The sequence below is a fragment of the Mixophyes fleayi genome, chromosome 7 (genome assembly GCF_038048845.1).
Source record: "Mixophyes fleayi isolate aMixFle1 chromosome 7, aMixFle1.hap1, whole genome shotgun sequence".
NCBI classification, from domain to species: Eukaryota; Metazoa; Chordata; class Amphibia; order Anura; family Limnodynastidae; genus Mixophyes; species Mixophyes fleayi.
This window is the reverse complement of record NC_134408.1, coordinates 33,619,607-33,638,956: the sequence shown is the minus strand read 5'-3', so window position 1 is coordinate 33,638,956 and position 19,350 is coordinate 33,619,607. Positions and strand designations below refer to the sequence as shown.

The 19,350-nt window shown below is 40.4% G+C and overlaps 1 protein-coding gene across 1 annotated transcript in view; it reads left to right on the top strand.

Annotated features, from left to right (window-relative positions):
• The window catches only part of DNAAF5 (dynein axonemal assembly factor 5), a 28,826-nt gene extending 10,256 nt beyond the window's left edge, over positions 1 to 18,570 (top strand). Inside the window, exons 5-13 of the mRNA XM_075179642.1 lie at positions 414 to 646; positions 3,229 to 3,441; positions 6,941 to 7,084; positions 8,040 to 8,208; positions 9,682 to 9,829; positions 12,822 to 12,972; positions 14,628 to 14,784; positions 15,141 to 15,332; positions 18,165 to 18,570. Coding sequence (XP_075035743.1) covers positions 414 to 646; positions 3,229 to 3,441; positions 6,941 to 7,084; positions 8,040 to 8,208; positions 9,682 to 9,829; positions 12,822 to 12,972; positions 14,628 to 14,784; positions 15,141 to 15,332; positions 18,165 to 18,310 — 1,553 coding nt within the window. The 3' untranslated portion in view covers positions 18,311 to 18,570. The remainder of the gene's footprint in view (positions 1 to 413; positions 647 to 3,228; positions 3,442 to 6,940; positions 7,085 to 8,039; positions 8,209 to 9,681; positions 9,830 to 12,821; positions 12,973 to 14,627; positions 14,785 to 15,140; positions 15,333 to 18,164) is intronic.
• The last annotated feature ends 780 nt before the right edge of the window (positions 18,571 to 19,350 follow it).

Here is a 19,350-nt window from a genome sequence, read left to right as displayed (position 1 = left end):
GTTTTACTCCCAGAGTGGTAGGTTAATTGGATCTTTGGAGCTTACAATCTAAATTGCCTAACGCACACAATGATGTAAATAACAGAGCTGCATAATATGAATGGCGCTATATAAATAAATTATTAAAATCTGCTCTCTCAGCCTCTGAGAGACTGACTGCAGTGTCCTTCTATAGGATTCATAACAGGAATTGTATTGTGCAAAGGAACCCCCCCCCCCTCCCCCCCATGATCACATCTATATCTCATTTTTCCATGCCTGATAATCTGAAGCTTTTTCACATGTAGACCTATTTGTTCCTGTTATTAGAAGCTCTCTAACAATTCAGATTGCCACGGCTTTATACAGTTCTACAAAATATTTTGTAAGCACCTCTTTCATTTTTGTGTCATTCTGCCGTCTTTCCCTTTCAGTTCAGAGACCTGGCTTGGGATGTCGTGAACTCGTTTTTAGAAACCTGTCCAAGATCCTCCCAGCCATCAGCCGCGACATAACAGACTGGGTGGCGGGGACGCGGATTAAAGCTGCGCAGCTCCTTTTTGTCCTGTTGCTGCATGCAGAAGATCATACGACTCAGCACATGGAACTGTTACTCAGTACTCTCTACCGATCGTGTCTGGATGAAGAGGAGAAAGTCGTACAAAATGTAAGTGCAGGTTCAAAGCCTATACCAGGAGACCCCCAGCTTGCTCAGTTCCAGGCACCCTTGGGGTCTTTCTAATTTGTTTTCAAGGCAGCCCTAATCCAGAATAATTACCAAGTAGTCCCCCCACCTTGCTTACCATCTGCCGTCGCCGCGGCACACCTGTGAGGTCGCCGCGGCACGCAGTTTGGGGACCGCTGGCCTTTACTAATTCTTCTAAGCACGCTAACGGGTATGTAGTAAGCAGGTTCTACCAGCACAGTTCTGCAACTGACACTGTGGATGTTTGTCATGTATTTAGTATTACTTAATACTGCATTGAAGTACACTATACATAGAAGTCCAGTTTGCACGTAGCTAAGGTACAATAGGAAGGAAGCTGGTGGATTGCAATGAGAAGAAAAGATACGTATGCTTACAGGGGTAAGGAAGCTTTCTGCCATACATTTCATATATCATTCTTCTAATTGCACACATGTCATCTGAACAGCATTCACGTTGTTGGTTTCCCGGTACCATAAAAAAGAGTTTGACATCTTTATTGTGTTCACTGTTCGGTGTTTGTTCCTGTGAAATATTATTTTCTGCCATTACTTGATAAAGGGATTCTACAGGCAGTAAATATATTGAAGAATGATTCCAAATATTGTGTGAGTTTTTGATAAGTGTCCCAGATGAAGATGAATGGTGTCTGGTGTGATTGGAGCATTTGTGAGTATATTCCATCATAAAGAAACAAAGCTTTGTTTTATTTAGACTCCCAGGTGTTTAAACATATTTTCTGTGTCATGAAGCTGGAATGAACACAAAGACAGCTCGTAAAACTATGTGCAGAATTCCCAGTGCGTGTCCTTACCAGCTAATCTCCACCACAATTATAGATGCGGTAGTCATTGCACTGAACAAAGCTCGGTCTCTGCAGACGGCAGTATACGATTTCTCCCAGACCCAGATTATAAGCCATCTATAGGTGTAATCGTCTGTAATTAGAGAGCTTGATAGACAAGTGTTACTTCTGGGTGACATATTTTCCAAGTGAATTTGTTGCTTAAATAAACTGTTTCAAATATGATTTTTGCCCTTGCTTGTGGTTAGAGTACAAATATTCCAAATTCAATGGAAAAAAATGTGTGCTCACATGGAGGAGGATGGGGGGAAGACGAAGGTAAGGGTGTAATTCTGTGGTTTACTAATGCAGCTCTTTGCATTTCTGGAAATGTAAGACAATGAATAGATTGCTTAACATTTAACCCTTTCCTCCCGCAAACTGAATGCCTTTTTAAGTGGACTAAAGAGGGTAGTAAATTACAAAGGAAGACTATCTGCTAGTGGAACAGCGGAGTTAAGCTGGACACTGCCCTGGTCAGTTTTTGGCCTCGGAAGACACAGAAAAAGGCCTCCAAAGCTATGTTTTTGTTTCTTTGTATATTTTGTTTGGGTTTTGTTTGTTTTTTTTGTGTTTTTCATTTCCATCTGGGCAAATGTTAATAGAAGACCACAAATTTTGTTATATTATAAATATTCCCTTCCAAAATGTTTACTACCGATAGAGACTGTGGGATGTCTGTCCTCTCCTTCGTTTGTCACAGCAGATAAGGAAAGCCAATACAATATGTAATATCGTCAAGAGGACACTTACTGAAACTGCACCTTGTATGACAAAAATATTTGTTTTGCTGTTCCCTGCAATATGAATTTTTCATGCGTGTCTGAGTAATGCTCACAATTAACAATTTCCATGGGAGAGAAATAATTGTAAAGGGTGATAAAAGATGGGAAAAATGTACAGCTTCTATGTCTCTCTGCAGCTGTATACAGTACACTATCACTTGCCTTAAGGCATCTGTACGGCTGATGCATTATTAAAACACCGCCAGTAATGAGAAATTTTTGCCACCAACTATACCCACCCGTTACACAACAAACCCCACAACAGTGCTCGTAAAGAGCCTGATTCATGTTCAGACGTAAGAGTAGGCTTCTGACCGTGTACAAATCAAAGCAGATCTAAGGCACGCCTTTACTGTACATTGCTTTCTTTCGTCCTCCCCTGCCCACACCCGCTCCACCCTTCAAATCGTAGACAGTTGTAAGTGTCTGATGTGTTCATACATGAAATGAATGGAATTGCGCCGTTCATTGGCGTGCACTTGTTTCTATGTCACGCAAGCTGTAGTGTGGAAAGTGACTTGCGTCCGAACATGGTTCAGGCCCAACATGTACAATAATAGTACCAGTAATGTACTCCGATGCTGTGTCATGTATTCCTTTTCTGGGGTCATCATGGTTTTGCACTGGGGTCTTTGTTGGGTGGATCACCTGTTATGTAGCTGTAAATCTAGTACTGGTAATACTACTCCACGTATGCAGGGGAGGTCTTCCTGCTTCAGGTCAGGTAAGCTAGGTGCACCACCAGTGTAATAGTTCAGCTTGCGCAGGGTAGATTTCTCCAGCATGCTTGAAAGTTACTTTTGTTGTGAAGCTCAGACTTGATAATAGATTTGTGATTGGCTGATAGAATCTTATATGTAGTCAGATTAATGCACACAAGCTAGTGATAATTGTATGTCCTGTCTTTTTTCCAGAGTGTAAAATCAGCAGAATTAATTGGAACCTTTGTGAATCCCGAGGTGTTCCTTAAACTGGTATTGCCGGCACTGGGCAAGTCTCCTCTAGCCTCCCACCTGATGGTTCTGGCGGCATTTATCAGGGGAAGCTCGAAGGAAGTGCTGCAACCGCACTTGCATCGTATCGCGGATGTCCTTTCCCAGACTGAGATCTGTCAGGGGTCTGAAAAGGTATGAACGGAATGGCAGTGATTTACATAGAGGGTAGGTGTGTAGGAGGATTATTTCCAGGTTATGTCATGAAACGAAATGCTAATAGTAATCCGGGACCTCCAATGAGGTACAAAGGTTCATTCCCCACATAAGATATATTCTAGGGATTTGTCTAGATAAAATGGGCATTACCTGCCTATTCCTAGAGCACAGTGTATGTAACGTGATCCCATCGCCTGCACACAGCATAGACAGACTATTTGTGAGCGGATAGTGAGCAGCACATCGGTTCACTAGGAGCCAGTGACATCACAAAGTGCCTCATGCCTCAACATAGTCCATGAATTCACTGTGAGCCAGTGCCATGTTCTGATAAATCTTATTATACAGCTCCAGAATATTCCATAGCGCTTTACAATTGTGGAACAAGCACCATAATAAAACAATACTGGGTAATAGACAGGTAAGAAGGCCGTGCTTACGATCTATGGGACAATGAGAGTTTTAGGTTTAGTGTCATGTGTTGCATATAGGTCCAGCCAAACTGGAAGGGTGACAATGTGTTTTGTGGGCTATATGATCCTGTCATACAACAATGTTAGCCCGGGGTCAGGGAGTTGTTTTTTTTTTGCATAGAAATAGAACCATAAAGGTACTTACCTGTGTAGACAGTAATATGCTGGCAGTATTTCACTTTATGTGGACCATACAACATGTGATTTATTATTAATGTATAGTACAATCAGGTAATCTTATGAAGTCCTTCATCGGAATGAAATCCATAGGCCCCAGCACTGTGCCACGCTGCTGCCTGTGCTGTACTTCGTATAAACCTCAAAGTACACGATCTGTCTAATCCATCTATCATTATTTCTTCCAAGGGGTGAATACAGGACTTTTAAAATTAATGACAAGCACGCGTTCTACAATTTTGTACCACTAGAGGCAAGACTACACCATCGTCATGCATAATCCTTTATATCCATATGATATACTGAAAACACACAGAATATTTTTTAAATAAAGTATATTTCCCTTAGAACACACACCTGAAAACCGTTCTTTATTATAAATCTCACAGGAAGCTACTAGAGAATCCTCACAGATTGTTCATTGCATTCTAAACAGCCGTGTCAATGCGTCCTATTGTCTACCAGCCACTGGTAATGGCAGCAATTTCCAACGTGTTGATGTATTGGAAGATAATTAACAATGTATTTTTGTGCATATGTTCTGTTGTGAACAAAGCAAACACACTACACTGAGCTCTGGTCATTGATAGGCTTTTATAATGTGACTGGCTCTTTCAATATCACGCTGTTGATTGACTGTCTATACATGGGGCTTAATCCGGGCTGGCAGCACGATTTCATGAACTAATCCAGTCATGTCAGAGAATCAGAATTATGGATTTAAAATGATGTAATGTCAGCACCCCGTGTCATCTCAGTCTTTGAGTGCTGTGATCTTCCTTAAATCGCTGAATAAGAGGCACATAGAACGGCTCATTCCCAGGTGTATGGCCCGGAATGATGCACCTGGCAGCTGAGAGAGCGAAATGCGATATGCTCCTAAAATCAGCTTGTAGGACCTACAAGGCATTAACATGCAGCTTTAATAGCTCAATATATTCTATATTCTGTGCGTGTTTTGTTTCTGCAGATACGTTTGCTGTTCTATGTATTTCCACTAACTGTTTTGTGTGTCCGGCAATGTGAAATGATTGCGGACCTTGTTAATGCATTGGTTACGCAGTGACTAGCCGTTTTAATAAGATCACACGAGCCACAGGGAACCAGCAGCTGCACTGTTGTAACATGAGGACCAGTGACTCTATAATCTAAACCTATGTAATCAGAGAACATAGGTAGGAGAGACCTAGCTTCAACTTCACAGCTACCGGCTAATCTATATGGCGTCTCATGTCTGATAACCAACTCGCGATGCCAAGTGGTGTGAAATAAAGATTGCCTCTCTGTACATAAATAAATCATTATTATGTATATGATAGGTACTCGGTCCTGCAAAGTAACCCAGTTGCCATAAGTCATGACAGAGGTGTCTCTTAAAGGGATGTGAACAGTATGTATTTAGATATTGTGTATTCTTGTAATCCGGAAGTGGTTCTTAAAGGAAAGCTCTGGCCAAAACTCGATTTTAGGTGCTGCTAAGGTCTCAAGTTCCACTTTGCATTGTTGTTGATGCCCCTCTTTCTATTCCCAATTTAAGGGGGTTCACAGTGGGGGTATATTGACTACCCTGCTGTTCATGTGACAAACTACAGAGGGGAGTCCAGCACCAAATTGTTGAGATATTAGTGAGACCTGCTAGAGTGGAACAACGCCCACCACCCATAATACACAGTGTTTTAGCTTAACCTACTGACCAATACCTGCAACAAATCTTTGGAGTGAGGTTCTTCTTTACTACTAGAGAAACAGATGGCAAATATATCTCTCAAATAGAATGTCAACTCTGGGACTTTTTTCCCTGTTACGTTCCTTACTTAGTATTTCGATTGGCTCCCTCCTCTGAGGCACTGCAATTACCATTGTCTGTATGATGCACCTGATTGGATGGCTGTGGCAATTGTCCAATCAGGTGCTGCCTCTGTCCTTGAATGGACATCTCCGATTAAAGAGGTTTCCCTATTTTAATATGTTTTGTTTTCCCTTTCCTCCTTTGAATAGTACTTTGATAGGGGATAACTAAACATTGGTCCACCAGTAAGCAGGTAGATTTCATTTACAGACTCTTCTTTAGATCACTCCTATTACAAGAGTCCAGAGGAGTGCCAAAGGTGAGCACTCCTCTTATATGTAAACCCTGTTTAATTCAAAATATTAATAGGGATCCAAGAGAAGGGACCCCCACCAAATTTCTAATGGGGAGAAGGAATGGCAGTAAAAAAATGTATGTTTTTGCACATGAATGGCACAGTGGTCAGCATTGCTGCCTCACAGCGCTGGGGTCAGGGGTTTGATTCCAACAAGACCTCTATCTATGTAGTGTTTGTATGTTCTTCCCATGTTTGTGTGCGTTTCCTCCTGGTGCTCCAGTTTTCCCACCATCCCCAAAAAATACTAGTAGGTTAATTGGCTGCTGAGACACTGGATAGCCCGGTGTGTGTGTTTCTGTGGTAGAACATTCAGACTGTAATCTGCAATGGGGCAAGGTCTGAACGATTAAATATTCTCAGTACAGTGCTGCATAATGTGCTTGCGTCATATAAATAAATGAAGAGTAGTAGTAGTTTGTGTGTGTAGTTGGTTGTATTTTTCCTATTTTGTGTTGGGAAGCCGTCCGAGTTGTGTGCACATTTTATATTTATGTAACTGTGTCTATGCAGAATAATCTTAAGTGTCCATCTTTGGCTGTTCGCACGGTATGCATGGTATGTGATGACTGAGACGTATCATTTATGCTTTAATTGACTTAGACGAGTTAATGGGTAAGAACATCTATATTTCTCATCTAAGCTTCCAAACAATGGTCCCACTATGTGTTTGTTTGACAGGTGCTGTACCTGGATCAGTTCCTGTGCTGCATACAGTCCTTGATTAGCATATGCCAGCAGTCCTGTACAGACATCAGCCTGCAGTGTATGAAGGTCCTGATAACCATACTTGCCAGCCCAGCCTCTGAAACCCTCTATGACAAGGTAATATTATTATTATCTATTGCCTATTATTGTCAGGTTGTGTTGAAAGCTACCTGCTGAATAGACAAATCCTGTATTCTATTTTAACTTTTGGAAGATAAACTCTGCATATATGGAGAAAGCTCATACATTCATCGCCCCCTACTGGTTAATATTGTATTTTAATTGAGCTCAAATACAAAGATGACGAAGGGCCAATCCATCTACAATATATTTTTACAAGGCTCCTGTAAATACACACTGCAATTTTTAGAACATTTAAAAAGACAATGATAGTGACATTGCATAGGAAACACAATCGGTCACAAGTTTAGCAACTTGCAGAATGAGCCAAGAAGGGGGCAGCAGGGTATATTGTCCAGCCATAGCCACCCGCTGCTGCACATTAATCATCATGTCAGAGTCGTCGTTTGTGGCCCGTGTCTTGTTGCTGTAGACGGCTCACCTTTAGCCTCTGTACATATTGTTCCACATCTGTATTGTGATGTGTTATCCTGGGCACATCTTAGATCATGTGCTACATGTGCCATTTTTGTTTAGGGAACATAAACCTCCAATATGGAAAGATTATATCCAATATATATTGTGCAATCATCATTTTGAAACCTTTTAAATCTGTCGACAACGTTACATCAACCTTTACTTGTCGGACCATTGAAAATCAGACATAGAGTCAGCAAAGTTATGTTCTCCAGCTGAATCTGTCCTGGCTGTCTGCAATAACACAGTCCCAAAACACCCTTTATTAGCTTCATCTTCAGAAGATTTTCTGCTTTCTCTTGTACTGGATATATTATACACCCTATGTTAGTGGCACACTGTAACTTTGCATCTCCGCATATACCAGCCTCTGAAGCCTGGTCTTCTACTATTACTTGTACATAAACTGTATAAACATTGATAAGGCCACAGCGTGCCGCTACCTTAACAAGCCGCTGTGTATCTTTCTGTGCAGGTTCAAGGTGTAATGCTTTCGCTGGCAGAAGTGCAAGGTGTGAGCAGCTCCCAAGGTCTATACAGACAGCACATGCAGCCGTTAATGCACTGGGCATCCAAAGGTCATGAGCAATGGACCAGCTATTCCGTAGAGAGAGCACAGTTTGAGGTCCTCGTCTCAGAGTCTGGTAAGGGTTCTGGGATAACGTGCTGGTCCAGGTTTAAAGTTGGATTTATAACTTTAAAGACATTCTACTGTGCAAATTGCGTATGCTATACATAGTGTTATCCTATTCCTCTGTATAGGCTGTCAGACAGTGGATTCGTAACTGCGTTCACTCGGTCTGCTGTTATTTTCACATATTCTGGATTATGACACAGGAATAAGATTGACAGGAGGGATTTTGAAGTAGACTAAAGTCATAGATTTAATGGACAGAAAAACTGGTACTCTATGGATGTTACACTCCATAAGCAGATTGAATAACTGTTTAATGATGCTGTATATAATGCTGCAACAAGGATATTGTGTGTTTTACTTAAAGAGCAAATGAAGTCACTATTTGACAAGAACATACCTCAAAGGCTTTCTATTACAGAGGTAAATATACATGAAACAATAAAGTGATTATACTTGATAGATAGGTCCATAGTGATCTTGTTTCCTGGTCTGCAGCTGGTAGTAAAGTCATTTGCCAGGTCTGAGTTCTCATACGTATGTTAAAGTGGGCTACTTGGCATCAGCCAGCTTCTTAGCCCACTTGGTTATTCTCTGCACTTACCGTGGATTGGCCATTGTACCTACAGAAAGTCAGACACAAACCACCCAGTTGTGACTTTGCACCCTGTAACATCAACATTTTTTTTTCTGCAGTGTTGCTTAGTATAGATTCTATTCATGAATAGAATGCAACCTGATAATTGGAGATAGTGATATGTCTGAGGTGGGAGATGCTCTGTGGACTAGCCCACAAAATGGCTGCCACCACTGTGTATAGGTGACAGTGACTTCAGTGTTCCCCCTTGTCACCCTTGTTTTCAAGTCACAGAATTCATAAATTGGTGCTCTGCCTTGTCGCTGTGTTTTCTAATGCCTCTGCATAGGGGTTGCCAGTCAGGCATCCTCCGGGAGGAACAGGACACTGGCTATGGGGTATATTTACTAAACTGCGGATGTGAAAAAGTGGAGATGTTGCCTATAGCAACCAATCAGAGTCTAGCTGTCATTTTGTAGAGTGTAATAAATAAATAACTAGAATCTGGTTGCTATAGGCAACATCTCCACTTTTTCAAACCCGCAGTTTAGTAAATCTGCCTCTATGTCTCTCCTGCCTGAACTACTGTAAAACTGAAATGGCCATGTAATTACAGACCTTGTACAAAATCCTGTACTGAGGAGAAATGGGCAATTAGATTGTGGGGTACATTGCCCAGATAACAGAGTGGGGAACACTTGTGGAAATGCTCCGCCCCCTGTTTTTGCCTAAAATAAGGATATATTTGTGCCAGTTTATAACTAAAAGACCAATCTGCCCCAGAGCACCACAATATGACACTCATTTGGGCAACCCTGATATATAATGTGATATAAACTGGGTATATTTTCTGTTTACAGCATGCAGTCATATACTGTTTTATCAACTTGATGATGTGTTTTTCAGGCCCCATTATTGGAGAGAATCTTGATCCCTTAATGCCGATTTTAAAGACCTGCCTTCAACCAACAAAGGAGCCCCAGATGCGATTGAAACTCTTCACCATGTTGTCCAAACTTTTGCTAAAAGCCAATGAGACCATCAACTCCAAAGGGTTTGTTCAGATTCAGACACTTCCTTCACAATATAAAACAATAAGCGCTCATTCATAGGATTTTGGGCACTCATCATACAATATTGCAGTCAGGAATGCTTGAAAGGCGTATTGTTCCATCTAGTCCTACACAGAAATGTTACTTAATTAAGTTACTAGTAAAACAATGCACAAGTATGCCACTTAGACTCCGTGCTTATGGAATGTCCAACTAGTCTAACACGCTACAATGCAATGTGAAAACGGATCTTGTATCATTTACAGATCACAAAGTGCCCATACCAAGACTAAAGATACAGATAGATCAATTATATGTAAAGTTTCCATTTCTTTCCAGAAATTGACATGTTTTGCTTTTACTATGCGGATAAATCTGTCTATTTTCCCCATCAAAACTTTATATCCGATAACTTCAGTTCTGGTAATTACCTGAAACTGTTTTATTTATTTTCTTTTTTTTATTTATAAAGGTCAACTTATCATTTAAGTTGTGTGTTACTTTAATCTTAGGAAGGTATTATCCCCTTATCAGCCATAAAAAGGCCTGTTTTCTGCAGGATACTTACTGACAGGTAGTTTGATGTGCATGGAAAAATGTCCTCCCCACACCGTAAACTCTTGTATCAGATATCTGTAGGCCCTTGCAAGCTGCTTGCTTTACATGTCTAACATTTTCTTATTTAATGCTGAGTTAGACAATGGTGGCTTTCATGGGGTGCTGTAGTAAGACACAATGTGTTTTTTATGTCTTGTTTAAATTAAGAATTTGGGGGGGGGGGGAACAATGTTGCATACTAGAGTACTTCATTGTAGTCTTAGGAAGGTTGTGGAACTACAAGTTCCAGCATGCCGTCCCAGCCAGAGCCTCAGTTTTATAGTATTCCCAACTAGACAGAAGTGGGAGTCGCTCAATCCATCTATATGTTCTCACTAGCTGTTAGAAGGGGAGAAGTGTCTCTTATCTAGACAGAATTCTAGCCTCACAATGGGAGTAACTCTTGTGTGCACGTCTTGCAGAGACATATGGTAGGAGGAAGAGTGCAAAGAAAGAAAAAGAAAAGTACTCAATTGTTGCATATTCAGATATTTCACATTAACGGTTTAGCTTGAGGCACTAGAAGAGATTGCACTCACGTGAAATGTCATCATGTAATGGAAGTATAGGCCTCCAGTGAGGTTGGGTTGATTGAGCATCGTACATGAGAGAAACTGATTTATCAGAGTTTCAGGACTTTCTCATGTCGTTTCTTTGCCGTTGTATGAAAACAAGACTTGAACATGCTTCTTTGTAGGACTGTATCAGTACATTTTGTACCAGGTCTGGACAAATTCCGGTCCCCATGGTGACTAAAAAAATGCAGTGTTGTTGTGTTGGTGGTTGTTGTTGTTGTTGTAGTTTTTATGCTAAGGAATTGGTGATTGGGGATATCCCAATTCTTGCTGGGGCCACATATAAGGTTGATTTGCTTTCTCTCTGTCCTGGACCTGTCCTTCTATAGCTTACATTGACTAATTACTCTTCTATTAGTAGCTGGCTGTACAAGTTTTGTGTTTGTAACTGTCCATAGTTTAGATTTGGCTTGAGAACCATCCCTGTATATATTTGGGGTTGTTGAGGCTCTTTATCTTTTGATCATCTCCTAAATGATACAGCAATTGAGAGCGAACTAGAGAGCCACTTTAAACAAGCATCGTATTCTGCTGTTGCTGAGTTATTTGTATGAAATGAGATTATTTGTATTGTAGTGCCCCCTACTGGCAGATAATTATCCACAAGCAGAACAACATGTTTATATAGACTGAGACTCACACCATTATCACCAGAACCATAGTAAAACCTTGGGATCATTTCTTAGTTATCTCCATACACAAAGAGAAGATTTATACATGAAATACAGCATATATTATGTGTGAATAGTGGATCTGTAATATATTTACAACAGCTACAAGATCACCACGGTTACAGTTCTTTAAACGTTGTACTTGATGGATTTGTGTTTTGGTTTTTTTTCTCCATCCTGCTATACATGTAACACAGGCAGCAGATATATTTGAGTTTTTCTACTATATTACCTATGATCTATCTTTCTGTGGGCTCCGAAAAAAATTTTTGTTGATGGTCAGACAAATACTCTCTTATGGCTTCACTTGGGAACCATTTAAACAGTAATGGAGATGCTGGTCCTACCCCCTGCAATGTCACTATTTCTACATCCTGGGGGATCCCGACACTGGGAGCAGAAAGTGATTACTGATAGGTGTTTAAGACCACAGTCATATTCGGAAAATAGAATGTCAGGGAGAATGGTCCATATACCCTGTTTCCATCAAATACAAATGGTTTCTAAGAGAAACACAGGGGAGAGGAGCCATGGGGTGTATCACAGTGCATCTAACCACAAGTGCCAGGCAGGTGATTTAGCCTTTCAAATAATATTATTTGTTTAAGGTGGATGTAATCAAATAAGGATCTTATTCACTAACTATAGGGTAAACTGTTAATACCGATATGGGGCAACGATGGTGTAGACTCTGTCCCGCAAGAAACCATTCCAGAGTTCTTGTGCTTCCTTTGTGTTTCAGTTTGTCTTATGCTTCCACCCCATCTTATACCTGGTCCTGACTATTGTTAGTAGTGCACCTGTTTTGTAACCCCAAAAATTTACATATTGAAAATGTACAAATCTTTTAGTTGCAGATGGGTATAATATTTGTATCAAGTTAAATGGCACACAGGTTTATAAATGTGCGTTTTTACCCAATGCCAGATTTCATGTGTCTTTAAAAGCTACATTTTCCCTTCTAAACTTGTCACTCCTGTAATGAATGCACAGTTGCAAGATCTATTTTATATGGAATAAGCATAATAAGGGATCACACTGAATGAGAACAAGATAATTAATGGTAACATGTCTACTTTACATTAAGTACCAAATGTGCAATACAAGAATCGACCCTGCATGTAAATGTATTCTGTCTGTTTCACACCCAGGCAGTTCCATATATACTCAGAATCTCTCATTAAGGACGTACTGGTTGCTAACCTGAAGTGGAACGCTGGGAGGACAGCGGGAGCCATCAGGACCATAGCGGTCTCCAATCTCTGGGTTCTCTTTCAGAGCAAGGTTCTCTCACAGCGAGAGGTACAGTATGTCCCAAGATCTCTGTGCATAAGTAGCTGAGAAGAATTGTAATCTCTTCTTATTGCACTTGTATATTTTCTGGGTTGTATCAGTTGGTGCCAGTGGTTCGTTGTTTGTATATTTGAAAGCGTCAACATGTTTTCATCAGTTTAGTTGATGTGGCATGAAAATGAAAAGTCCAGCAGGAGATGGGGGTACCTACCTATACACATTGCTGTAGAACACATGGTACATATAGCTTAGATGTATGTCAAATACACATGTAGTTCCATTATGGAGGTGACTGCTATTCTGGGGAAACTTGGCTGTATGCTGTACTGACAGGAGAATCACTCTGGTGCGACGGGACAGCATTTCATTGAATGACAGCTGTATTTTTAAGTCATTTGTACTGCTCCCCATAGATCTATATCGCCACAGCTACCAGAGACCTGGTTCAGATGGACTGGCAATGAAAAGTGATAAAAGAACCTGATAGAGTATATTCACAGTCTGGATCACATGTAAAATAGACAGGTGTTTTTAAAACCTCAAAAAATGATATCTAGATATCTGCTATAATTGAAAGGAATTATTACTTTATAATAAACCGGTGGTAGTCTTTACCCCCATGACTGTAACCCCGACAACAGATAACACGACAGGAATACACCGGAGATGTATTCCCTGACAGAGTGGTAATAATGACAGCTTGGTTACACAAACCTTAAACAATGGTGACGAATAAAGAAGTCGGCAGGCAGTGATGACTTCCCTTTCAAGGTGCACACTGTTTCCTGCTGTTCCCCTGGTGATTTATGGACGCGCCGCCTCTGCAATGTACTAGACTTATTAAACAACATTGTAGAGGCTGCGCGTCCTTAAATCAGCTGTTTGAGGTCTGTGTTCCAAGCTGTCGGTATTACCACTCGTCAGGGAATACAGCTCCGGCGTATTACTGTCGTGTTATCTGTTAGGGTTACTGCTATCACTAATGGGTACCCAACCCATATAAACAAGGTATGCTAATAGCCGATACTGACGCTTAATCTCTAATTTCTGATTTCATTAGGAGAGTGTCTAGTATAGGAATAGAACTCCATACTGTAAGTTATTACGGATAAGTCACCATGAAGGTCCGTGATATGTATAAAAGCCTTGGACCTTTTATGACCATGGAACTCCTTGGTGACTTATTATATCGTTATAATGTACAGTGATGAAGGTTACATTCTCCCACATTATTCCTCCCAAGCTTAGTAGCAGGGACCGTCTTTCTGTTATAAAACTAGAATATTGCTTTCTCCCTCTCCGATACATTCACATGTCACTGGCATTAGGCAAAATGTCTCGGCAGGAAAGATGGAGGATCCAAATAAAGACAGCATTTTCCTACCATATAAAACATTATCCGTGGTGCCTACATTTGAGGAAAGGAAGCTGTAACACAGTGGCGTAATATATTCAGGGCTATGGAGGTTCTCAGGAAAGCTTTAGGCCACAAGAAAGTCCTGTTTCACCCTTAGAGATTTTATATGTACATATTTGTGTGCACAACATATTGAATTAGTTATTGCTCTAATGTGTCCACTGAATGAAATCTGTGTTGCTGGATGACCAATTTTATAGTAACATACATTAGTCTGTGTATGACCCGCCTGCCCCTTCGTTTGCAGATTCTCCAGGTACTGGATGATCTGATGCCACAAGTGCTCCTTACTCTGGAAGAAGACTCGAAGATGAGCCGACTGATGTCCTGTCGCATTGTCAGGGCTCTCCTGGCGGTCAGTGAGCATCACCTGGACCCTGATCAACTGAACAAGATTTACCCTGGTATAGTCTTATTATATTCTTACACACACAATGTGATGATATGAGATGTAACTGGGATATTACACACATAACTTCCAGCTCCAGTACACCAGCCCTCTTAGTGGTCACGACTCTATATGACTTTATACATAGGAGTCCATCGTGGTACACAAACAGAGCAATCCATGCAGCTCAAGCACATAAACTACTGATTAATACAAATATCGCATTGCTGTGTATAGACATATGGGAAAACACTGTAGTGGCGACACAGTAACAGAAGGGGATGTGAGGAGAAGAGCGTTGTACGCCACAAGATGTAACGGAAGTCTTATTTTTCTTTTACGATTTGTCTTCCAAACCTATGTTCCTAACAGAGCTGTTAAAGCGCGTTGATGATTCTTCTGATGAAGTTCGGATCACTGCTGCTAAAACGCTGAGTCTGTGGTTTAAATGCGTTGATGACCAATACGAGAGGACCACCTATAAAGGTCATCTGGAGTTCTTATACCGGGGTCTCCTTGTACATCTTGATGATCCAGATTCTAGTATCCAGACTACAGTACTCGGTGAGAGAGATTCTCCTATTATAGGTTATGGTGTGTGAAGATTTATTATGGATCAGACAAATGAGAGAGATGTACATTGGCCTGAAACCTTCTATTAGTGTCCCTGGGTGTAGCACTGCAGCCTGTCCATTCACTAGGAAGCCGTGATATCACTGAGACACGTATGAAGGTTATTGCTGATAAGCCAGGCATATCTATATATTAATAGCACAAGTTCAACTTTTATGAGTGACTTATTTCTATGATGCCGTTTTCTGAACAGGGCACATTATATACCAAGTTAAAGGTCTTGTTCTATAGATTTGCACCTGCTGGGTGACCTGAAACATGTGACCTGCTGGGAGGTCTGGAAACTGTGTCAGTTTGCAGCCACATATAACAGCTCGTCTTGTGGGGACTCTGACCAGCAATGTAACTTCAAAGAAAGAGGTTATACATATATTGCAGTGTATAAAGAAATTATTTAGTTCCTTTAATATAGTTAGTTATTTATTCATTATACACTGTTAAAATTTCTACATGTAATTTAGTGTGTTAAAAAAAGTTATTGAATTTTGTTAATTAAGTAATTTAGTAATTACATTTCACTTAAAGACGGTTACCGCCAGGTTTCTCTAGTCTTCTCTTTATTTGGCTGCCAGAGGCACTATTTCATTGGAGTATAATATGGTATAGTTTCTTTATTTTAGAAACATATATATGGTCATTTCAATACCTTTCAAGTATAATGTATTGAAATGCCTCCAATCTGTAGCTGCCCACCCCCCATGCGGTAGTTATCAGCCTATTGATCTTAATTAAATGTGGCTGTATTTCAGCCTCCCCTTGATGATGTCATAGCACAGCCTCTTCTGCCTATGTTTGGGGATCCCTGACCTCTACATTGACAGGACAGGAGACTAGCAGTTAGGTTTGGGGAAGTCCGTCTGCATTAATAAAGGAAGAGCTGTCGGTGTTCTCCTTCTGCATGCAGATTATACTCCGCTGGTGGATATTACTGTTTCTCTATCCCCTTTCCTATTTTCAGACATGGTCAGTTGGATGTATCATCTAATGTTTGAGAGATGCCAGTGAGATGTTGTGTGGGGATGGCTTGTTCATATTAAGCTGTGGTACAAATTGCTGCTTGTCTTTGCCGCCAGTGAATGATATATGGATATTTTCTGTCTGTATGAATGACAATAAATCATGGTGGTATAATGTGATGGGGCGCTTTGAGGAAAGTAATAGGCCTATTAGCATGGTTCCATGTCTAACGCTCTCATTGATCATGTCAACTAGGACTTATGACAGACTTGTATAAATTGGTCTCTTAACCTATCCATTGCCAAATGGGCACATGTTAATGTACAGTGAATGCAGATAAGGAAAAGATCAAGCGATACACTATAAATAATTGTAGTTATTTTACGAGAAAAGGGTCGTGTGCTGTGACAGATTTGTACTTTGCAATGTATAAAACCCTCTTTTTGCATATCTTTAACCCATCCATTGAGTTCACCTATTATGCGTCTGCAAGTTCTAGCTTCCAACTGTAGTTTGCATGCAGTGACTGCTAACTGACTCTAGATGGCAGCATCTTACCATTTCTAAATTCTATGGAATGCTCTTTCACATAATATTTAACTGGGTATTCTTGAAATGTCCCAAGTTCTGTTTTGCATATAGTGCCCAAATTGCTTTCAGAATGAATCTAGTGCCCGGTTATGCCCAAATTGCTGTAGAATTAATCTAGTGCCCGGTTATGCCCAAATTGCTTTCAGAATGAATTTTAGTGCCCTGTTGTGCCCAAATTGCTTTCAGACTGAATTTAGTATTTCAAAACAGACCCTGGTAGTAGTAAATTGCTGAAAATTTTACAAGTTACATGTTACTATGTTGTTTTGGCACTGACATGTTGCAACACATTGAACAAATCCCATAGACCAGTAACAGGCAGTCTGATACACTTCAGGGGGCGCATGGTGCGGCCCTCTAACCTTATAAAGGACAGCAGATTACCCTTAATCTCAGTAATAAGCTAAAAAAATAAGTTTACTCAAAGAAAGAGACCCCTATCTGTAATATATAATCAGGCATTTTAAACTAGTGTTACACGCTAAAACATAGAAATGTGACCATAACCCAGGAAGGAGCTGGGGCCACATCCGTCCCTAGGCCTACCTGTTGCCCATCACTACCATACACCATTATTCATAGTTCTGGGTTTTCCTTGTAGGATACGGTTTGTCACTAGAAGCAATGTCTTCCAAAACCATTTCTTACCTGCACTTTTGCTGACAATGAAAAGCAGTTCCCCCTTTAAAGGGCACCTGTCACTTATACACATTGGTGGCTGCCATTCTGTGGGCTTGTCTGATATCCACTAGACTGCAGCCTATGAAGTCACTGAGACCTAATGACTTCACGTTCTGTCTTGGTGATACCCCTCCTTTCTAGATATCATCTGATCTTACAAATGACAAATACATTTAACCAGTAGATTGGGGAGTGGGCGGTGGAGACCCTTCCTCACCTCACCCTGAATATGGAATTCTCAGGGCAGACAATCTGCGGCTCCTCATTGGCTGGACAATGTCACCTGTCCTATCCATCACCATCTCCCTTGATAAAGAGCTCATCTGTGTTCTCCTTATTAGGACAGTCTATTTTAGAGTGTGCCATTATCCAAGTCTTTCCATTGTCTGTGGGAAGGATTACAAGTGGAATGAGTAACACCTACCTGAAAGTACGCAAACTAACTTTCTCTTGCTGTTTTGGTTGATGGTCAAAGGCAGTCATTAAACTATGTACTGGCTGTCTTATTTTATATCTGTGATTTCTGTTTTGCAGATGTTCTAACAGAGGCTAGTGTTGTGTACCCGTCGCTGTTAGTGCAAGAAATAGACGCCGTGAAACATAAACACAGGACTCCAGCGTATTGTGATCAACTTCTGCAGCACGTAAATAAATATCATGGACAGTCGGAATCCACGTAGTCCCCGTTTTCTGATTAAGAGTCATTTATGTTCCATATCCCAGGTGTTATCCCATTTTATATATATCTTATGTATGTATTTTACATAGCCACAAAATACTTTGATGGAGAAAATAACAGGTAATCCGATGTTGTACGTCTACAACGTGTATTCTACCCATGAGGTTTCTTTTTTTACCTTTCCTATGTTGGCCAAGAAATTATGGGAATCCATGTTTTCCTTAACTTTTGGTTTTCAAATAAATGAATTCTCAAAATGTATATCATTATATTTTGATAAACAGCTGGTTGTGGTTTGTGCTGTTTCCTGTAGCCTACATCGGATTTTGGAATATAGTTCCCGCTATCCCTGCTGGTTTCCATTATTAACTCCACATGCTGTTTCTGTTTGTGCTGTGTGCTCACTGCTGGCCGACCGTTCCGGAGCAAAGACCACAATGGTTATATTGCTGAATCACAGAGTATAAAATCATTTAAGTAGCTCATTTGCTTTCATATAATAGGTTTTTCTTTTTCATTGTGGTTATGTACAGGACTGGAGGTTAGAAATCCCTTCATATTTAAAGAGTTAACAAATAAACTTCACTAAACAATACTTTATAGTCAAAAGCACAAATCTAGGCTTAATAACCACAGCTGCTTAAGAATAATTTCTTTTTAGCTGTGTTTATGGCAGAATAATACATTTATTTCTGTTCTTAGAGCGGTTTACTGATACATTTCAATAGCCAATTGACCAACCACTATGGTTTTTGGACCGTGGGAGGAAAGTGTGTGTTCTTCCTGTGTTTCATTGGGTTTTCTCCAAATTCCACACAGTCTGTCACTGAATTTGTGGAACTTAATCTAAGAAAAAGTACATGAAAACTTAATCTAATTTGGTGAAATTAATTCATACAATTTTGCTTCCTACATCACCGAGAAATCTAAAGATGGGCAGTCTGTAAAGACCTGCTGGATAAGACTCCAGTGGAAAACACGCTTCTAGGAGAGACACAAAGGGGTATATTTACTAAACTGCGGGTTTGAAAAAGTGGAGAT